The sequence below is a fragment of the Aedes albopictus genome, chromosome 3, assembly GCF_035046485.1.
Source record: "Aedes albopictus strain Foshan chromosome 3, AalbF5, whole genome shotgun sequence".
Classification (NCBI taxonomy): Eukaryota; Metazoa; Arthropoda; class Insecta; order Diptera; family Culicidae; genus Aedes; species Aedes albopictus.
In genome coordinates, this window is record NC_085138.1 from 170,913,755 (window position 1) to 170,935,527 (window position 21,773).

The 21,773-nt window shown below is 45.7% G+C and overlaps 2 protein-coding genes across 2 annotated transcripts; both read left to right on the forward strand.

Moving 5' to 3' along the window:
• Positions 1–388: 388 nt before the first annotated feature.
• Positions 389–2,696, forward strand: LOC134292190 (uncharacterized). The gene is made up of 2 exons (XM_062861097.1): positions 389–2,554; positions 2,610–2,696. Exon 1 carries the CDS (start codon positions 389–391, stop codon positions 2,171–2,173), a length of 1,785 nt encoding a protein of 594 aa, XP_062717081.1. The 3' UTR covers positions 2,174–2,554; positions 2,610–2,696.
• Positions 2,697–16,657: 13,961 nt separating this feature from the next.
• LOC115258512 (uncharacterized) lies at positions 16,658–21,773 on the forward strand. The gene is made up of 4 exons (XM_062843060.1): positions 16,658–16,906; positions 16,973–17,035; positions 17,103–17,167; positions 17,233–21,773. Exon 4 carries the CDS (start codon positions 17,340–17,342, stop codon positions 21,771–21,773), a length of 4,434 nt encoding a protein of 1,477 aa, XP_062699044.1. The 5' UTR covers positions 16,658–16,906; positions 16,973–17,035; positions 17,103–17,167; positions 17,233–17,339.

The window sequence follows — 21,773 nt, forward strand, 5'->3', positions numbered from 1 at the left end:
TATTCCTCGATGCTATTTTAAGGGAGCGACTGTTCGGAAGTATGAACAACTTCAGTTGCACGTTTTCGTCGATGCGAGCGAAGCCGCTTTCTCAGCCGTGGCATATTTCCGAGTTGTAAACGACCAAGGGGAACCAGAATGCACGATAGTTGCAGCGAAAACAAAGGTCGCCCCCCTAAAACCTCTTTCAATTCCCCGCTTGGAGTTGCAAGCTGCTGTTCTGGGTAGCCGTTTGCTGTCTTACGTGCAGGACAGTCATAGTGTCAAAGTTAAGCAACGATTTCTGTGGAGCGATTCAGCAACGGTATTGGCCTGGCTACGGGCTGATCATCGCTGATATAAGCAGTATGTGGCGTGTCGGATAGGAGAGCTACTATCAGCGACGGACATGGACGAATGGCGATGGGTTCCCAGCAAGCTAAATCCGGCAGACGCTGCAACGAAATGGGGAAAAAACGCTTGCCCTGACGTATGCGACGAATGGTTCCAAGGTCCGGAGTTTCTACGACTTTCCGAGGAACACTGGCCGAAGCAAACACATCACTCGATTCAGCCGGAGGAGGAACTGCGGCCTTGTTTCGTTATCCGAGAATCGATCGATCAGCAGAGTATATTGGACTTCACCCGTTTCTCGAAGTGGAGACGACTGCTAGGTGCGATGGCATATGTCCATCGTTTCGTAGATAATTGTAGACGTAGACGTCGAGGAGAGCAGCTACAGCTGTTGTATTTGAGCCAAGATGAAATGAAGAAAGCGAAGAATTCTTTAATGCGGATCGTGCAGTATCAAGAGTACCCAGATGAGATGGCTCTGTTTTCGAAAGGACCAATCGAGCTTCCCAGGACAAGCAGATTATATCAGTTGACTCCAACAGTTGATGAGTGGGGAGTGCTACGCGTCGATGGAAGAATTGGCGCCGCTCCACATGCGGCGTTTGATGCGAGGTTTCCGATTATTCTACCAAGAACGCATCCAGTGACGAAGCTTGTGGTGGACGATTTTCATCGAACATTCCGACACGGTAACGCAGAAACTGTGGTGAACGAGATTCGTCAGTTTTACTACATCTTCAAATTAAGAACAGTAGTGAAGCAAGTGGCCGCCGAATGTCAGTTTTGTAAAATATTGAAAACGACCCCTAAAATCCCGCGAATGGCTCCACTACCAGTTGCCCGTTTGTCGTCATTCACTCGCCCATTTACATACACCGGTATCGATTTCTTAGGTCCGTTGATGGTGAAAGTTGGGAGAAGCTCCGCTAAACGTTGGATCTGCCTATTCACGTGTCTAACTACTCGTGCCGTCCATGTTGAGGTTGCTCACAGTCTATCTACGCCTTCATGCGTAAAGTGCGTTCGGCGTTTTGTCTGCCGTCGTGGAGCACCGGCCGAAGTATATACTGATAACGGTACTAATTTTCTGGGTGCCGAGCGTCTATTGAAAGAACAATTGAAGTTATTACACGGCGATTTGGCAGCGACATTCACCAACGCAGAAACCAAATGGCACTTCATACCTCCCGGAGCACCTCACATGGGCGGTGCTTGGGAAAGGATGGTGCGTTCAATAAAGTCTGCCATGGAATCGACCTATAACAGTGACCGGAAGCTGGACGACGAAGGCCTGGAAACGTTGGCCGTCGAAGCCGAAGGGATTGTGAACAGCAGACCACTCACCTACTTGCCTCTGGATGCTGCAGAAGGAGAATCGCTTACACCTAATCATTTCCTCCTCGGAAGTTCCAGAGGTGTTCGCCAACCTGCAGTTCCATTCAGTGACCCGGCAACTGCGGTGAAGAACTCCTGGACGCTAATACAACACCAACTCGACATTTTTTGGAAGCGATGGATTCGGGAATACCTCCCGATGTTGACGAAGCGGATGAAGTGGTTTGGAGAAGTTAGGCCCGTAGCCGTAGGAGATCTGGTACTCATAGTGGACGATACCCGGAGGAACGGATGGACTCGTGGACGAGTGAAGGAAGTCATAACTGCTAAAGACGGAAGAGTTCGGCAAGCTGTTATTCAGACTGCGAGGGGGTTATTGCGTAGACCGGTATCGAAATTGGCCGTGTTGGAGGTTGAGTCAGGTGGTAAAACTGGGACCAGTGGCCAGTGTTACGGGGGGGAGGATGTTGCTGCCAGCACTGCCCCGCGGTGTAACCGTAACTGAACGGTGTAGCTCCCGACAGGCTGTTATGTCATCCGTGGGAATGTCAGCCAACCGAATGACATACAGAAGCGAAAATTGTCACTTGTTCTTTGTAAACGTGGTGAAAGGGCATGCGAGTACGTGACAATGTGAAAACTTATAGGAGAATACTTGAATTTATTATTTCTTTAAACTATTTACAGCTGAACTTATAAGCTAACGTTAAAATCAAACTGAACTTAAACCTAAACAGTATCACAGTTGGTGATTATCACAGTGAGTTCGATATATTCTATTAGATACTAAATCTAACCTTAAAATTAAATATCACAGATAGGCAGCGTAGGCGAAAACTAAGGCAAGACAGTAAAAATCTCTTCGAGATTAGGCTCACCGAAATGTGTAAGTCTTACATGAATGAGCTAAAACTAAAACTAATTTGCTAATAAATTTGTAGCTTAAAGCTGTATACGCACCAACTACCGAGTTTGCGATCTGCTAAAGACTTCGGGAGAAGCCTCTTTGTTCTGGGAACAGCCGGGGTGGCCTCTGCTGTACATAGTAGCCGCCTCCATTCCACTCGGTCCATGGCTGTTTGCCTCCAGTTCCGCACTCTGCGTAGGGTCCGCAGATCGTCCTCCACTTGGTCGACCCACCTAGCTCGCTGCGCTCCACGTCTTCTTGTACCGGTCGGATGACTCTCGAGAACCATTTTAGTCGGGTTGCTATCCGACATCCTGATGACGTGACCCGCCCACCGTAGCCTCCCGATTTTCGCGGTATAGACGATGGTTGGTTCTCTCAGCAGCTGATGCAGCTCGTGGTTCATTCGCCTTCTCCAAGTCCCGTCTTCCATCTGCACTCCGCCGTAGATGGTACGCAACACCTTCCGTTCGAAAACTCCAAGGGCGCGTTGGTCCTCTGCACGTAGGGTCCATGTTTCGTGCCCATAGAGGACGACCGGTCTAATCAACGTTTTGTAGATGGTTAACTTCGTGTTACGGCGAACTTTATTCGATCGTAGAGTTCTGCGGAGTCCAAAGTAGGCACGATTTCCTGCCACAATGCGCCTCTGAATTTCTCTGCTGGTGTCGTTGTCGTCGGTCACCAGTGAGCCCAAGTACACGAATTCTTCAACCGCCTCGATTTCATCACCGTCGATATGAATTCGGGGTGGCGGGCGCGGTGATTCCTCCCTGGAGCCCTTTGCCATCATGTACTTTGTCTTCGACACATTAATGACTAATCCGATTCGCCTGGCTTCACTCTTTAGTCGGATGTACGTTTCCGCCATCGTCTCAAATTTACGAGCAATTATATCAATATCATCGGCGAAACCAAGCAGCTGAACGGACTTCGTGAGAATCGTCCCACTCGTGTTTATCCCCGCTCTTCTTATTACACCCTCCAAAGCAATGTTGAACAGCAAGCACGAAAGACCATCACCTTGCCGTAACCCTCTGCGAGTTTCGAAGGGACTCGAGAGTGTCCCTGATACTCGAACTACGCACATCACTCGATCCATCGTCGCCTTGATCAACCGTATCAGTTTATCCGGGAATCCGTATTCGTGCATAATCTGCCATAGCTGTTCTCGATCGATTGTATCATACGCCGATTTGAAATCGATGAACAAGTGATGTGTGGGCACGTTGTATTCGCGGCATTTCTGCAACACCTGGCGGATGGTGAACATCTGGTCCGTTGTAGCGCGTTCACCCATAAATCCAGCCTGATATTGCCCCACGAACTCTCTTGCAATCGGTGATAGACGGCGGCATAAAATTTGAGAGAGTATCTTGTAGGCAGCGCTCAGTAGTGTGATCGCGCGGTAGTTCCCGCAATCCAACTTGTCGCCCTTTTTGTAGATGGGACACACGATACCTTCCATCCATTCCTCCGGTAATACTTCCTCCTCCCAAATCTTGGTAATGACCCAGTGTAGTGCTCTCACCAGTGCTTCTCCACCGTATTTTAGAAGCTCGCTTGGTAGTTGATCTGCTCCAGCGGCTTTGTTGTTTTTCAACCGGCCAACCTCCTCCTCAATCTCTTGAAGGTCAGGGGCCGGAAGTCTTTCGTCCTGTGCACATACTCCTAGATCTGTTACCACGCCACCTTCGGTACTTGCAACGTCGCCATTGAGGTGCTCATCGTAATGCTGCCGCCACCTCTCGACCACCTCACGCTCGCTCGTGAGAATATTCCCGTGATTATCTCGGCACATGTCGGCTTGTGGCACAAAGCCTCTGTGCGAGCGGTTCAGCTTCTCGTAGAATTTTCGTGTGTCCTTAGCGCGGTATAGCTCTTCCATCGCTTCGCGATCTCGTTCTTCCTGCTGGCGCTTCTTCATCCGGAAGACTGAGTTCTGCCTGTTCCGCGCCTGTTTGTAACGTGCCTCATTCGCTCTCGTACGGTGTTGCAGCATTCTCGCCCATGCTGCATTCTTCTCGTTTTTCAACTGTTCACATTCGCCGTCGTACCAGTCGTTTCTGTGATTCGGAGTCGCGAAGCCTAGTGCTGTAGCCGAGGTACTACCTATGGCGGATCGGATGTCCCTCCAGCCATCTTCAAGTGTAGCTGCGCCAAGCTGCTCTTCCGTTGGTAGGGCCACTGCTAACTGCTGCGCGTAGTCTTGAGCCACTTCTACGTTACGAAGTTGCTCGATGTTGAGCCGCGGCGTTCGACTTCGACGCGTGGTGATAACTGTCGAAAGTTTTGAGCGCATGCATACAGCTACTAAGTAGTGATCCGAATCTATATTCGCACTGCGGTATGTGCGGACGTTGGTTATATCTGAGAAGAATTTACCGTCGATTAGAACGTGGTCGATTTGGTTTTCTGTTTGGTGGTCGGGTGATCTCCAGGTGGCTTTGTGGATATCTTTGCTGGGGAAGAAGGTGCTTCGGACTACCATACCACGGGAGGCTGCAAAGTTTACGCATCGCTGGCCGTTATCATTCGATACGGCGTGCAGGCTGTTTCGCCCGATTACCGGTCTGTACATTTCCTCCCTTCCTACCTGCGCGTTCATGTCGCCGACAACGATTTTCACGTCACGCGGCGAGCAACCATCGTATGTTTGCTCTAACTGCGCGTAGAACGCTTCTTTCTCGTCATCAGGTCTCCCTTCGTGTGGGCAGTGGACGTTGATGATGCTGTAGTTGAAGAAACGGCCCTTAACTCTCAACATGCACATTCTTGCGTTGATCGGCTGCCACCCGATCACACGTTGTCGCATCTTGCCCAACACTATAAAACCTGTTCCCAGTTCATTGGTGGTGCCACAGCTTTGGTAGAAGGTAGCCGCTCGATGCCCGCTTTTCCACACTTTCTGTCCAGTCCAACAAAGTTCCTGCAACGCCACGATGTCGAAGTTGCGGGGATGTAGTTCGTCGTAGATTATCCTGTCACATCCTGCGAAACCTAGTGACTTGCAATTCCATGTTCCAAGTTTCCAATCGTAGTCCTTATTTCGTCGCGTGGGTCTTTGCCGATTGTATCGAGTCGTATTTTCTCCTATGTTATTCGCAATGGGGATTTTTACGGGTGGCTTATTGGGCCTACGCCAACACTCCTGTCTCGCCGGAGGGCCATCGTGCCAGTTCTGTTTAACGTCCCAACCAACACTGGGACGACCACGCTGATGGGGCTACCACCTTGGATCTAGCTGGGCGTGGTGCAGCGTTTCTTACTCAGCCGCTGGATGCCAGAACAGACGCTGTTTGAGCCGCACCTCCTTGGTGAACAGACACTCGGATCGTACCTCCTCAATCTAGCTGAAGTCAGAAGGACAACAGTGCCCAAGCTGCACTACCAGCTAAGCACACAACTCTTAGCTGGCGGTCTTTGTCATCGCTTGACCCGTGGAAGCATGAGGTAGGAACTTGTGAGGACCAGAGCTATATTGGACGCTCTCCTTATCGACTCACCGTTTTGCAGCCCTAAATTTATGTACACCACTGTGTTTTGGTTCATTTTAATTTGTTTGTTTTTATATTTACTTTTTATTCGATATTTATTTAGTTAGAATGTAGGGAAATTATAACGCACATATTGTATCGGTGAGGCATTTGACCCCCAAGCTCCCCCACCACATGGCACACATCGACAGCAGCAGCAACAGCAGAACAATTGTTTGCGGTGTGTGGTGGCTATTTTGTTTTGGGTCGAGCCGAGCCAAAGGAGAAAGTGTCGAACCACGAATCGCGACGGACGCAACATTTTTAACTCCGCGAAAGACGTGCCGGAACAATTAATTAGTGCCGTTTTCGCGTTGTCCGTATAGGCTGGATGGTTGTTCCCAGTCTCGTCGGGAGTGAATTGTGAACAGTATTTCCCCCGAACATTTGTGCCGGCCCGTGGTTCGGGCACAGTGAATAGTGCTTAAAAGTGCTAGGGTGAGGACCACCGCCATTGCGCTGCGGTTCGCCAAGAGTCCAAAATCCCACCGTCTTCGCTACACGGGCTCAGTCAATAGAGCTTTGTCTCGCCCGTGTAGCTAATAGTCAAAGAAGACGAAGGCAGGTAAGGGGCAAAGGGGCGCACCGCCTGCGGTAGTAAAACTGCGGTTTCTACCGGGACAGGCTACTCGCCGTAGCAAGTCCCGGTAGAAACCGCAGTTTTACTACCGCAGGCGGTGCGCCCCTTTGCCCCTTACCTGCCTTCGTCTTCCTTGACTATTAGCTACACGGGCGAGACAAAGCTCTATTGACTGAGCCCGTGTAGCGAAGACGGTGGGATTTTGGACTCTTGGCGAACCGCAGCGCAATGGCGGTGGTCCTCACCCTAGCACTTTTAAGCACTATTCACTGTGCCCGAACCACGGGCCGGCACAAATGTTCGGGGGAAATACTGTTCACAATTCACTCCCGACGAGACTGGGAACAACCATCCAGCCTATACGGACAACGCGAAAACGGCACTAATTAATTGTTACGGCACGTCTTTCGCGGAGTTAAAAATGTTGCGTCCGTCGCGATTCGTGGTTCGACACTTTCTCCTTTGACTCGGCTCGACCCAAAACAAAATAGCCACCACACACCGCAAACAATTGTTCTGCTGTTGCTGCTGCTGTCGATGTGTGCCATGTGGTGGGGGAGCTTGGGGGTCAAATGCCTCACCGATACAATATGTGCGTTATAATTTCCCTACATTCTAACTAAATAAATATCGAATAAAAAGTAAATATAAAAACAAACAAATTAAAATGAACCAAAACACAGTGGTGTACATAAATTTAGGACAAAATTGTAACCACGGGTTACAATCTCGCCCACACCGAGGAGAAAAAAAAAGTGAACAATTTTTTTTTTTAACTAGCCCTAACACCTAACACCGATAACAATAATAATGAAACGAATTAAAAGAAAATAATTTACCATGAAAATAAATAAAAATAAAATAAAGTGTAAAAAAAAAATCTGCCTAACCTAACCACACAAAGACATTTTCCACAGATTAAAATGTAACAAAGACACAATCAGGGATCGACCGAACAAAAACAAAAAGCTTAATCGGTACATCGTCTCGTGGTTGTTCTGCAGACAAGGACTGGGACCCGTCGCTATTAACGGCACCAGACCACCCTCGGACACATCCGGTTCTCAATGGGAGAGCTAAGAATCTTCAACTCCCCCAGACCAATTCGGGATAACACTCAAAACAACCTGACTTCCTAAAACCCTGCTAGCCTCCGGTCGGAAGTAGCGTAGCAGAGGAACGGTTGTCATGGTCTTGTTTTGTTTTGTTTTGTTATTTTTTTCTTTTGACGTCCACTATTCCCGTCCTGACGGTATTTATACTTTCTCAACATATGGGGTTCTAATTCCATCCACATTCATCCAAAATGTATCACTCATTCATCCCAATCACTGGCCTACGCGTACACACAATCACACAAGACATTTGAATGAACACCCCGCCATTTCTCACACTTTCATTCATCCTCATACACTCTCATTATTTTCACTCATACAATACATTTTCTCACTCATACAGCACACAAAATACCAAAACAAACGGGCAATGGACGCAAGGTATTGTCTTTTACGCTACAAGTAATTCCTTTCCCAAGGATACTTGAGCAAGACACCGAACGTGAATGCAGATCAATTACGAGCTGATTCCGTAGGGAATCAGTCGAATTTCCCTGATTCTGGCAGATAAAAACAATGAAGAATAAACAAATTAAAAAGGTTAAAATTGGTGTTGTCATCTATGCGCGGGAAATGAACTTGAAGATAATTCTAGTGTACAGGTGCGCATACATAGATGACCTCCCGAATGGATCCACGGTCGTGGTTTGAGTCCTTCCGGCAGAAGGAAGATTTAGTTGGGGTGTTGATAGTGAATTTGAGGTGATGAACCCTAGAGGTTCACAACCTCGAAGAGTTGTCAGGTGCCGGGAGATTTAGGTGTCGGCTCCTGAGGAAAGAAGATGATTGCCAGCGTGAAGTGATGCGTGATGCTCCCGGATCCATCGATCTTCGGAAGCTCCCAAGTGAGCAACCTGGTGAAGTCGATATGGTGGATCCGAGGAGCTCCTAGGATATTTTATATTCACGCTGGCTTGGGAAAATTTGCTGTCTCCCTCCAACGGCTCAATCAGGCTGTGGGCGACACCATCCTTCTTCAGGTGAGTATTGTGATTAAAGATAGTGTACTAACCAGTGTGTCCTAGTGGTGACAACCGTAGTTGTCAAGCCAGGGTTTGACAGTCTTGGGCTGCCGCTAAGATTCAGGAATCGGACACTCACTCTGGTGTTCCACTAGATTTTCTCACAATTCTCACGCTGAATATGATGTTTACTTGCAGGTCATCGTTGAGCAATATGCAAGCAACAGATGCCTGGATCAAAATAATTGAAAAGTTTATAAATTTGAAGTGAAATTTAATATTCACTCTCACTGTACCAATTTGGGAAAATTTGCTATGAAATTTTGATTGGGAAATTATATTTGAAGAATTGGTACAGATAGGAGCTACGGGAATTTTCCTTTGAAGAATTACAGAGATGAGATTTCCGACCGGTATAGTTGGATCTAATCCCATTATGCAAACAATAAGGGCATCGAGAAGCTTCAAATCCCTTAAATCCACACAGTACGCAGAAAACACGCTTGGGCTTTGAACACTTTTCATGTTCATGCCCCTGCATTCCGCAGTTGTAGCACACTCCCAAGTGTGGCGGACGGTGTTTGTCCACCAGGGAGCTCAAACATATTATGCCTTCTTGTCGCGACTGTGGGGATTTAGGGATTGGGCTAGCCTTCTCTCGGAGATTTCTGTCGGGTCGACCTCCTGTTTCTTTGAAACGAAGAGGTGGAGGTCTATTTCGTTTTGGTGACGATGGAGGGCTATTCTTGTTGTAGAATACCCTTGGTTTGTACCCATTTCCATTGTCACGAAGTTGTTGTTGCTGCTGGCTTTGTTTATAACCATCATATGCAGGCTTACTTGAAATTGTAGATGCTTCCTTGGGAACTCCAAATACTTTCTGGTAAATGGAGGTTTTGGAAGCATCAATGGTCTTTCCGATGAGCATCAACTCGGACAAGGTATTCACCGGCTTAAAGACGAGTACCTGTTTGTAATCAGGCCTCAGGTTTCGCTTGAGGATGTCTAGCTTCTCGTGGGAACTTAGCGGCGCAGGCATAGCACGGAAGATCTTCTCCATCTCAAGATAAAAATCTTGGAAGGATTCATTCCTCTGCTGTCGCCGCTGAGACGCTTTCATCCTCAGCGCAGCATCAAGTTCCGGGTGCACGAAGTTCGCCTTCAACTCGCACACCAGGTGGGTGGGGCCGCCGCTGATAACCGGTGATCTCTACCGATGCTAAGCTTCTCGGTTGATGCGGAAGCGCGAAATTCGGAAGAGTAGGCTGTTGGTGAAAGTTCTGGGAATTGTGCGAAAGTCCGAGATTCTCAAAACTTTTGGAATTGTCCGGATTACGATAGTCAAAACGTCTTTGAAATGGTTGATTGGGTAGTCCAAAGTTCTTGCTAGAAGTTTGCTTCTGCAGGTTCTCCGGAGTACCCAAACCTTCTAACGCTTGCTGATCAAAATCAGGCAAATCCGGTAGATCGGGACTTTGTTGCACTCGAAGAACTTGCGCATCTACCGGCAAACTCGGAGAGTTTACGTTAGGAATGATTTTGTTGACGATGTCCTGTAACTCAGAAATCTTCTCGCGAAGTGTTTGCACTTCGCGGTTAGTTTTCTGTAGTCCGGATGCAATCGTACCAATGGACGCAAGGCCGCTACCTAGTTTTCTAACTACATCTTCAAGTGAATCCACTCTGGATGCAGTCCTAGTTTCGCTTTGATTGATTTGCTCTTGCGTCCTTTTGATCTCCGCCCTTATGTCAAGTAAGACATCGCGAATTTCTTCGCCCACCGCCTGATTGGAGGATGCTTCAACGATGGGAAGTTGGTTTCCTTTCGGTGAAACATCCTTTCCCGCGGCAATTTGAGTCAACAAATCCTCCACATCATCTTCTTTGTCTTCCTCGGTTGGCGTGAGGGGAGGCACCAAACTATTCGCGAAGTGGTAGTTATGGAGGGCTACCACATCGCTCAACAAATCTACAAAGGCCTCATTGGCCTCCCCCACGACATAGTTTTTGACGATTTGGAGCCGAGCACCCAGATGGAGCAGTCTGCTCCGGTAAACCTCCTTATTCGGACACCTGTACCCCAAATCCTCCTTCATGGACTCAAATTTGCCACGACAAAGCTCCAATTCAGCGTCAATATCCCCTTTAAAGGAGCGGACAGTGGTCTCGGAGCATTTCTGCTCACTGACCAATAACGCTTGCAGTTGACGACGCTTTTTGGAACTGGATTGACCCGATTCAGGAGGGACGACAACACCGCGGGAGTTCAATTCAAAGTCGATTTCGTCAGGTTCTAAGTGATCGGCACGCAAAAGGAAGTAGGCGACGTTGAACTCCCCCAACGTCAACATGTCGATCGGCATTTTGACGAATGAGCAACACAAATTTTCAAAATGTGGACGAAATCAAAACTTACCAACTGTTTCGTTAGTATAAATACGGTGAGGAACCAATTTTCGACTTACTGACGGTTCCAAAATGGTTCTCGGTCACCAGGTTGCGTCAAATGCTATCCCAAATCGGCCCAGAAGAATCAAAAATCCCGCCCTGAGAACAAAGAAACCCAAAATGCACCAATTCGTTCTGCAGACGAGACGAATAACCGATTTAGGACACAAAACAACAAAATAAAATAAAATGAACGACCACGCGACTGTGGAAAATATCCCCACCACTGCGTTTATTCCACCCAAAATCCAAATTTTGGTGGAAGTACCCGTCGCTCAGTGAGAAAAATCGAAGATTTTTCGTCAAATTTACGTTGGGCGCCAATTGTGAAAAACTACGTCATGGGGGAGGCCAATAAGGCTTTTGTCGATTTGTTGGGCGACGTAGTAGCCCTTTATAACTATCATTTCGGTAATAGCGTGGCGCCTCCTCCCACGCCAACGAGCGTCGACCAAGGACGTAGCCAGGGAGGAGGATAAGGTCAGACGTAGATAATAGAGTTTTAATTGAAATATTTCTTTTTCCCAAATTTCACCCATCCGAAATCCAAAGTTTATTGGAAGTACCCTGCTCCGAGCCGCCCTGCCGGGCAAGTGCAGGTAAGGGCAAGAAAGTATTTCTTACATGTTTTGGATAAGTACGACTGGAATATATTTATTCCGGAATGCTAGCTTTCTTGGACTTGAGTAAATCAAAAGGTTTAATAAAAAGCCGAAACGTCAAGAAAAGCAAAACTAGCCGTTTTGAATTACCCAAGCCAGCATTCCGAAATTTGATTGGGGAGCGTCCATAATTGACGTAGCATTTTCGGGCCGACTTTTTACTCCCCCTCCCCCCACGAAGCATATTTTCCCATACCTAATACATGGCTCGTCACACAATCCTAGACACCCCCTCCCATCTAAAAAGATACGCCATTTATGGACACTCCCTTGTTATATGGTACATTTTGTTCCGGGCTTAGGGACGAAACTTCGAAAGACAAAATGTCGAATGCCAAAAGGTCGAAGGAGGGAGTTTCAGGAATATTCAGAGGATTTGAGCAGGTTTTAGAGATGCTACAGGGCGTTTTCGAAGGTCAGAGGTACGTTACAACGGGTTACAGGGGGGGGGGGGGGATTGGTTCAGAGCTGTTTCAGGAATTCTCAGGAATTTCATCGGGTTTCGAAAGTGTTACATGGGCGTTTTGGAAGTTTTGAAGGTCTCAGTTGCGTTACGGGGGTCCAAGATTGTTACAAGAAACTTTCAGAAGTATTTCAGGAAGTTATAGAGATTTCTCTTCGAGTTGCAGAGGTATTATGGGGGATCTAAAAGGTTCTTAGGGGCCGTGCACAAATTACGTCACGCTTTTAGGGGGGAGGGGGGTTTTGCAGAACGTGACGACCCATACAAAAAATATTGAGGTCCCATACAAAAAGTGTGACATAGGGGGGGGGGGGGGGGAGGGGAATTGAAAAAGGTCGATTTTAGCGTGACATAATTTGTGTATCACCCCTTAGGATCATGACAGGGGGTTTTGAGGAGGCTTCAAACAAACATTGAATTTATCACATGGTAGTACATTTCATTCAAACACAGAAATTATGCATGTAGATCCGATGATTTATGATCAAGTTAATTTTTAGAGAACCTTAAATAGTCCTCAGTCTCTATCACTCCTGAACGCACTCTAAATTCCAATCGCTGCTTCATTCGCGTAAAAAACCCTACCACTAATCTTAGTTACTCAAAATTCTTTGAACATAATCAAATTTCATTAAGGTAGCGTAACCTAAATGGGTCTTATCTAAATGGAAGTTCCAGTGTACAGTGGTGTCATCGAGGTGTCTCCGAAATTACCTTTTATATTTTTTAATTTTTCACGCTGTCATACATGTAAGAAAATAGATTATTAGTGAAACTAGGAATTGTTTGCGCATTACTGGATATAAGAATTCTGCCCTCATGGATTAGTTAATCAAAAATTCCTCCATGGATGCCTGGGAGAAATCTTCCAGGAAGTTTTAAAGTAATTCTACTAGGCATGCCTTCGAAGATTTCTCAGAGAATTCCTTCGAGTGCTCTTCTAGGGATTTCTTAAAAACATTCTTAGTTTCCTTTGGAGTTTCCTCAAATGTTTTCCATAGTTTATCAAAGAAATTAACTCAATAATTTCTGTATAAAGCGTTTTCTTTATGAAAAATTGCTTCAGAAACTCATTATGAGATTTTACAAAAAAAATTATTCAATAATTTCTAAAAGAAATTTTCCAAAATATCTTACTGGATTTTAGCAGATTATTGTTTTGATATTTACCAATGTTTTCTTCAGCAACTCCTCCAGTAGTGGTTTTTTTCAGAAATTCAAGAGGTTTCTTTCTGGAGAAATATTTATAGAAACCCTAGGTTAAATTTCTTAAAAAAATATTGAAGAATCAGCAAGGAAATTCTTAGAGAAATCTTTAATTAAAATTGTTGTTAAATTTCTGAAAATGTTCCTGGTGCAATCTGAATCTGAAAAAAAAATCTGTAGAAAAACGCAAAGATGAGCATTTTTAAAGATCCCCGAAAAATTACTCTTGAGATATTTCTAAATCAAGAATTCCTAGGAAATACGTCTGAATAAATTTCGTTAAGAATACGTGGAGATATCATTGGCATTATCTCAGAGAAAATATTAGAGGTAACTTTCTACTCCTGCAAGAATCACTGGAGAAAATGCAGGATGTTCTAGATGAATCTCTGACGAAATTTCTCGAGAAATTCATGGGATAATTTTCAAAGAAATCTCTACAGAAATTCCTAAACAAATCTATGGTGGACTTCCCAAACATATGTATGAAGGAATGTTCGAACAATTTTCGGAAGAAACCACTGGAAGAATTTATGAAAGCACCTTTGAGCGAAATTTTAAGAGAATACCTGTTGAAAATTCTGAAGGAATCTTTGGAGAATTTCCCGATGAGCCCGAAGAAGAATTTCTAAAGTTATTCCTGGTTGAGTTTCAGGAATCCATCAAAAACTACCTTAAATAATTCTTGGAGATACTCTTAAGAAGTTTATGATGGAATACCTGAGTTCCTTGAGAAATTTCTACAAGTTTGTTTTTAATACTCATGCGATTGCGTCAGAAATATATCCTGGGATTTTTTTACTTGCAGAAATTGTTACACATATTGCAGGATTTTGTTTTCCAGAAGTTCTTCCAGAAATTGCTCGAAAAAAAACTGAGAAAATTCTTGAAAAAATCGCTGAGGAAATTTTTGTAATCACTGGAGGATTTAAAGGAATACTTAAAAAAATTCCTGGTAATATCTTTGGAGATTACCAGAAGAAATTCTTGAAAATTTTCTGGGGAGATTCTTGGCCAAAAATCCCTGAATAAATTTCTGAAGTTATCTCTGGAAGAATACCGGGATGAATATCTGAGGTAATATCTGAAAAAACTCTTTAAGATACTTTCCAAGCTCCTAGAAAAAAAAAAACGAGACACTTATGAATGAACTGTGGAAGTTATTCCAAGTAAAAATTGTTTGATTAGTTTTCTGCATGTTTTCCTGAATATGTGTGAAGAAATTGCAGATAAGGTTACTAATTGAATTCTTGAAGAATTCCCTTTACAACTTTGTGAGGGAACCCTGGGGGATTTTTTGAAGGGATCCTCTAGAAAAATTTCCTATACAATGTCTTAAAGCATAAGAGCACTTGTAGAAATTTCTAAAGCAAATCACGATGAAAAAAAAAACAAATAAGGGAACTTACGTATTCTCGTCATGGTTTGGTCAAAAGTTTTGTTCTCTTCGTCATGGGGGGTTTTTTTTGAAACCTGTAAGTCTCAGAGTTGGCCTCAAATCCTTCCCAACCAAGCTGAGATATATGCCAAAATTTCAGGCAATTCGGCCCACAAAAACCCCCTATGACGAAGAGAGCAAACCTGCCGATAATACCCATCGTCACCCTACATGGAGTAGTTGTTTAAAGAATCACTGAACAAATTTTCGATTTTTTTTGTGAAAGATTTATTGAAAAAATACCGGGAAGATCTGTAAGAGCCTCTTCGGGTATTAATCTAATCTAATCTAATCTAATCTAATACAAACGCAGCCAGTACGAGAAAGCATCCTGGAAAGTAATTAGGTAAGATTAGGCCCAATTACTTTTCTTGTCAATATTGAGGCTTGCAGCATATCAAAGATATGACACAAGCGTCAAAGCGGCCAGGCCTACTGCGTTGTATTTGCCGCAAAGATGATTCTTCGAAGTGCCTCGAGTTTGGAACGTTTGTTCTTTCGTCGAAACAGTTCTCGAATCTACAGGGGAGGAAGGATGCGTGGACATACCGTACCAAACGCTCCAGATGTTAGTATGTTATAAGATATATAGGAATGTACATTGTATGCCAAATAATGAATATAGGAAAGGTCTCACCCATTTGCTTTTCCAATCCGATTTGGAGTCTTCAACTTTGAATGTCTCTTTGCTCCCCGCAAGAAGCCGTGGATAGTTTTCCTCTTCCTTTGTTAATTTCCGTACCGCCACAGTTATTCCTGGGAAAATCTTTGATAACGTTCATGTTTTCTTCTTATAACGCCATCCACGTTCTTGAAAATGCACAAGACATTTCGATGTGACTGGCCCCCACCAAATCATTGATTCAAGAAACGGAACACTGACAAAAACAAATTTTCCTCTGCTCGCCACTTCTTCAGAACCGGCACGTAATTAATCAATTCCACCAAAATCCATCAGTGTGGAATCCTTCACACAACTATTTCAGTTAGCAGCTAAATATCTTACTTGATTATTCTCAATCGAAATAAATTTACGCACACTGATAACGGAACGATAACCAAATTATGTCAGCCAAGCAACACTGGCTAGAAGACCGAAAAACTGCAAAACACATGTGGGGATGGAAATAATCCTTCACACTGCTACGTGGAAAGAACTTCATGTAACATACGGCACTAAGAAAATACACCACAACTTTGCGAGAAATCAAATAATCCGGATGGTATAGCACCGACCGAAATACCAGCGGATCGAAGAAAGATTGCTACTGATAAATTCTGCATATTCTGATTACCAATCACTTTTACCACACTTTTGAAAACCTGCCGGATGGCGTAGCACTGCTACACTGCTAGCCGTTTCCAATCGGCCGGCCGATTCGCGAGACCGAAGAAAAACGTGACAGACGACGTGTACACAACCAGTCGCGCGCACAGCCTACTCCGAACTCTTCTGTAAGAGCCTCTTCGGGTATTAATAGGAAAATTTGCTAATAATACTTGGAATATTTTTTTGCAGGAATTGGGTTGTTTAGTGAATAAAATATTGCTATTTTCTATAGCCTAATCGAAAGAGCTCATTTTTCTGAGTATAACGTGATTTAATTGGATTCCAACACCTTTGTTTTGATGGTTAAATCAACAAAACAGTTTTAATTTTCGTGGATAGTGTTGCCGCTAGCAGCCCTGCCTCAAGCGTGCTGTCGGGAGACCTCTCTTAGCTAAACCGCGAAGCTGATCTGTCGATAGGAGATATGACAGAACCGTGGACAGAACGTAGGCGTGTGACCATGACGAATCAGATTTCGAGGAAGTCAATGGTGAAGAGTAGCAAATTGTGCAACGAGTAATTGAAATCTACCAGATTTGTGAGCTTTCCAACTTTGTTCAAAACTTATTATTGTTGAATTAATTGAGTACTGTAAGTTGTCATGAATTCGAAACCTAAATTGTTTAAAATCCTACTTAAAATCTATTAAAATTACAGTTTTTGAAGGGGTTAAAACCTAAAGCCTAAAGTTAGTAGTTAAAACCATATTTCTACTTAAAAGTAAGTTGTTATAACATGCAATTGAACTGTATTATTACTTTATCCTAATACACAACTCGATTTACAGCTAAGATCAGGCTAGCTGAATCGGGTCGAGCAGTGATAATTTGATCACGCACATACACTGAAAGTGTAAGTAGACATGCAAATGTAAAATCCCCCAACCTCCGACTTGTAATAATCGAATACATTTACAGTTTAAAGCTGTACTGCACCAACTATCGTGTTTTTTGTGCTGCTGAGAACACAGTGTCTCGTGCCTATCTCTGCTCCCCGTCAACAGAGCTTTAAAACTTTCACCACTATGAGTGCTGACAAGTCGCCGGACGCCGAACGAGCGGTAGGATGCGTTAAATGCTCGCGCCCCGATTCGTTCGACAACTTTGTACAATGCGACCAGTGTGATGGCTGGTGGCACATGCGCTGTGCAGGAGTTACAAACTCCGTTTCGGAACGGCCGTGGACTTGTTCAACTTGTCTGCCATTGAGTGTTTCATCGTCTAGCAGTAACGCTGCTCGTATAGCACTACGACTAAAGAAAATCGAAGAGGAGCGCGCGATCCAGCGCCTCGAATGGGAGGCAGAGAAAAGAGCCTTCGAACTGGAGAAAAGGGCCTTCGAACACGAGAAAAAGGCCGTGCAGGAAAAATATAGGCTGCTGGAAGAGCAGCTAGCGGAACGAGCGGGCGGATCTCGACGAAGCCAAGTGAGCCGGCGCTCAAGCATGCAGCGGGTTATTTCCTGGGTCGAAAATCTTTCCACTAATCCGGAATTGGAAGGCGCCGTCGGCGGAGCGGTCCCGAGGAAACTCGAAACAGAGGGCGCCGTTAATCGAACGGGCCAGGGAAAAGAATTAGAAGATCGACCATCGTACGGTGTATCAGCAGGTAACGAGGTCTCACCCGAATGCCACAAGCCACCAAACGTAGGACAGCAGCCGCAGGAATCGAATGCGAATCCAGCGCCACAGTCGGCGCGGTTGGATGCCCAGGATGGACGATTGCAGCTCAACGGGAATCAGCAGCGGAACACTGGCGTGTTTGCTAAAACGCTTCCGAGCAGTCTGTATCCGAATTTCCAAGGTCGTACGAACACGACCGATGGTAACGTATCTGCCCCTGCACCCCCTGTAATGCCACCAGGTAAGCTACCAACCAGTAATAAAATCCATGCCAATCTACCCGCTCAAACGAGCGACGACCCGTACGGAAGTCTTCTAGCCAGACTAGGGTCTTTCAGTGTGTCTCCCAACAATGTGAGTCCACAGCCACCTTTTGTGACCGAGTCTGTCATACAAGACCATGTCACTCCTATCGTTTCTTTCCCCCCACCAGTTACGGAAAGAAACGAGAATATGCTAGGGCAAACAGTCAATACAGATTATGTCAATAACAGTCAATCAAATGCGCCGTTCCCTCGTACGACAGTTACTGTGCCTGACCATGCACCTTCCCCCTCGCAGTTAGCCGCGCGCCACGTTATGCCTCGCGATCTACCCCCGTTCTCTGGTGATCCCGCGGACTGGCCGATATTTATAAGTGCATTCGAAAATACAACCGTCGCGTGTGGATACTCGAGAGTGGAAAATCTAGCAAGACTGCAGCGTTGTTTAAAGGGTGCCGCATATGAATCGGTTAGAAGTCGTCTTCTTCTACCAGAATCAGTGCCGCAGGTTATCAGTACGTTACAACTCCTATATGGACGACCGGAGCTGCTAATCAACGTATTGCTGGACAAGGTGCGGTCAACTCCCGCGCCAAGGGCCGAGAAGCTGGAGACGCTAATTGAGTTCGGTATGGCCGTGCAAAGTTTGTGCGATCATCTAGTAGCAGCTGGTCAACAGTCTCACCTGACAAGCCCTTATCTGTTGATGGAACTCGTAGAGAAACTCCCTGCTCACGTGAAGATGGAATGGGCGAGTTATATGCAGCGCTTCCCAGATGTGAACCTGAAGACGTTTGGGGACTTCATGAGTGCAATGGTGATTTCGGCAAGCAAGGTGACATTGTACACAGGCGCGAGTTTCACAAGTACCGCGGACAGATCAAAAACAAAACCCAGAGGATCAATCAACACCCACATAAGTGAGCCGGAAATTCACAGACCAAGCCAGTGCTGTGTGTGCAAAGAACTCGGGCACTGTGTTCGGGAATGTGATACGTTCAATGCGTTCTCTGTTGACGAACGCTGGAAAGCTGTTCAAACTCACGAGCTCTGCCGTAATTGTTTGAACGCTCACGGATCACGGAATTGTCGGAATGCCAGGCAATGTGGAATCAACGGATGCACGTACCGTCATCATCGCTTACTGCATTCGAACCGCAGTAACCGAACTACGAACGCAAATCCAGCTCTTAACATGGACTCGGCTGGAAACCATACGCACCGTTTAGACAATCAATCCCTACTCTTTCGTATTTTGCCCGTAACGCTTCATGGACCCTCGAAGAAAATAAAGACGTACGCCTTCCTCGATGACGGGTCGCACCTTACACTCATAGAAGATCAACTTGCAAAGGACCTCGGTGTAGAAGGTAAAACTATTCCGCTTTGCCTGACCTGGACAGGAGATGTCTCACGGTTGGAACCAAATTCGAAGCAGATACAACTGGGAGTTTCCGGAGTCGATGGTAGGAGTCAACAGAAGTTGAGCGACGTCCGCACCGTAAAAAAACTCGCGCTTCCTGGTCAAACGCTACGAATGGAAGATCTTGGAAGCACTTTCAATCATCTGAAGGGTTTGCCCATATCTGGGTACGAAGACGCTGTGCCCCGTTTGTTGATAGGAGTCAATAACTTGCACCTCACCGTTCCGTTAAAAGTGAAAGAAGGACGTGTCAGTGAACCCGTGGCTGTAAAAACCCGTCTCGGCTGGTGTGTATATGGAGGAAGCAGTAATCGATTATCTACTTCACTGAACATTCACGCGTGCCAGTGTAGTAACGACGGGGACTTGCACGAGTTGGTGAAGAGCTATTTCACCCTTGAGGACGTCGGAGTGAGTTCAACCAAAGTATTGATGTCCGCAGAAGATAAAAGAGCGCAACAACTGCTTCAAGAAACAACCGTACGAATCGGCGAAAGGTATGAGACTGGACTGTTGTGGAAGCGCGATGAAGTCGAGTTTCCCGATAGCTATGGAATGGCGATGCGTAGATTGGAATGCCTGGAGCGTCGAATGAGTAAGAATCACTCCCTGAAGGAAACCTTTATTCGTCAAATAGAAGAATACCAGCAGAAGGGTTATGCACATCGAGTTAGTGATGAAGAGATGAAGCAAGCGGATCTCAAGCGGGTCTGGTATCTGCCGCTCGGAGCAGTGGTAAATCCAAAGAAACCAGAAAAAGTGCGGCTAATCTGGGATGCAGCAGCGGTTGTGGATGGGATCTCTTTAAACTCAATGCTCTTGAAGGGTCCAGATCAGTTGGCGTCGTTAACAGGAGTATTATTCCGGTTTCGGCAGTACAAGGTGGCGGTATCGTCCGATATAAGGGAGATGTTCCATCAAATAAGAATCAGAGCAGCCGATCGACACTCTCAACGATTTCTGTGGCGAGATGATCCATCAATGCCTGCTGAGGTTTTCATTATGGACGTCGCGACATTTGGTTCTACTTGCTCGCCTGCATCAGCCCAGTACGTCAAGAACCTGAATGCAGCGGAGTATGCGGAGAAGTACCCGAAAGCTGCAGAAGATATTGTCAACAACACATACGTGGACGACTACTTGGCGAGCTTTGAAAGCAAAACAGAAGCAACTGATATTGCTGTACAAGTTCGAGCAATACAACAGGCAGGAGGATTCTCACTACGAAACTGGCAGTCCAATAGCGTCGAAGTAATCCAAGGTCTAGGCGAACCTTCGGCGGCAAGCGGAATGCATTCGTTTCAAGACAAAAGCCAGGCGTATGAGCGCATATTGGGCATGCTCTGGCTCACTGATGAAGATGTGTTAAGCTTTAGCACACAGCTGAAGGACGACGTGCAGCAAATCATCTATGGTGACTCAAATCCAACAAAAAGACAAGTGCTTCGATGTTTAATGAGTTTCTTTGATCCTTTGGGATTGTTGGGTTTCCTCCTAGTGCACGGTAAAATACTACTGCAGGATATCTGGCGAGCGGGTACCCAGTGGGATCAGGAGGTTGAAGAAGAACACCGGAATCGATGGAGAGATTGGATTTCGCTGTTACAGCAGATTTCAACAATCAAACTGCCCAGATGCTATTTTCCTGAGGCAACACGACTACACTATCAGCGATTGCAGCTACACATATTTGTGGACGCCAGCGAGGCCGCTTACGCTGCCGTCGCGTACTTCCGGATCGTCGATCCAGATGGAATCGTTCGATGTGCATTGGTATCAGCAAAAACAAAAGTGGCACCATTAAAGCCGCTGTCCATACCTCGGTTAGAGCTACAAGCAGCAGTTCTCGGAACTCGCTTGATGCGTTTCGTCGAGGAAGCTCACACCATGGTGATAACACAACGGTTTTTTTGGTCAGACTCTTCCACCGTTCTGGCATGGCTTAAGGCAGATCCCAGAAAATACAAGCAATACGTGGCCTGTCGAATCGGCGAAATTCTGTCTGTCACCGAAGTGAACGAGTGGCAATGGGTTCCTACGAAATTGAATCCTGCGGATTTGGCAACAAAATGGGGAAGTGGCCCTTCGCTGGACGCTGAAGGTGTATGGTTTAATGGACCGGATTTTTTGCTGAAACCTTGCGAAGAATAG